The sequence below is a fragment of the Piliocolobus tephrosceles genome, unplaced genomic scaffold (assembly GCF_002776525.5).
Source record: "Piliocolobus tephrosceles isolate RC106 unplaced genomic scaffold, ASM277652v3 unscaffolded_31338, whole genome shotgun sequence".
In the NCBI taxonomy this organism is placed as follows: Eukaryota; Metazoa; Chordata; class Mammalia; order Primates; family Cercopithecidae; genus Piliocolobus; species Piliocolobus tephrosceles.
In genome coordinates, this window is record NW_022314686.1 from 9,817 (window position 1) to 10,746 (window position 930).

Consider the following 930-nt stretch of genomic DNA (forward strand, 5'->3'; position numbering starts at 1 on the left):
ACAAACAAAGACAAATAGAAGGTTGAAATAATGTCTTCACATCATACCTTCTGTTGCCATGACCCAGCTTCCCATCTTCTGCCTCACCCCAAGAGTAAACTTCTCCTTCTGAAGACAGGGCAAGGCAGTGCTTTCCTCCTGAGTTCACAGCTACTTTCTTAATAAACACATGCTGAATGGATTCAAGCAATGTTGGGGTAGACACCGACTCTGTCCCTCCAATGCCTAGTCTGCCACCTGCACCATACCCAGTGGCATACAGCTAAGAGAAGAAAAAGCAACATCAGTTTCCAATCTCAATATCCCCCAAATTTAGTAATTCATAAATCCATGCTTTAGACATTTTTATGACAAAGAAATAAAATTTAAAGTTAAAAATCTCAGGTATGTAAGTTTATGAGTTTATACATGCTCTACCAAAGTTCTAGAAATGAAATAAAAACTTGACTATTAGAAATTCCAAATTCAGAAAACATATTGTGAAAATAAGGTCTTCTCCCTGGAAGCTCTTCCATTTTTGTGTAGAATACCAACTACAATTAACACCAAGAAAAGCAAAAAACAATTTAATTATCTACTATACGCAAATCTCTGACAATAACAGCCACAAAAACATATCCATAAAAGAACACAAACACATTTTAATATTTCAGCAGGGTGGCTGGGTGCGGTGGCTCAAGCCTGTAATCCCAGCACTTTGGGAGGCCGAGACGGGCAGATCATTGAGATCAGGAGATCGAGACCATCCTGGCTAACATGGTGAAACCCCGTCTCTACTAAAAAAAAAAATACAAAAAACTAGCCAGGCGAGGTGGCGGGCACCTATAGTCCCAGCTACTCTGGAGGCTGAGGCAGGAGAATGGCGTAAACCTGGGAGGCGGAGCTTGTAGTGAGCTGAGATCCGGCCACTGCACTCCAGCCTGGGCGACA

The 930-nt window shown here is 41.8% G+C and overlaps 1 protein-coding gene across 1 annotated transcript in view; it reads right to left on the minus strand.

The window, feature by feature from the left end:
* LOC111525118 (E3 ubiquitin-protein ligase HERC2-like) overlaps nucleotides 1-284 on the minus strand; it is a 7,938-nt gene extending 7,654 nt beyond the window's left edge. Inside the window, exon 1 of the mRNA XM_026452103.2 lies at nucleotides 48-284. Coding sequence (XP_026307888.1) covers nucleotides 48-75 — 28 coding nt within the window. The 5' untranslated portion in view covers nucleotides 76-284. The remainder of the gene's footprint in view (nucleotides 1-47) is intronic.
* Nucleotides 285-930: the final 646 nt, after the last annotated feature.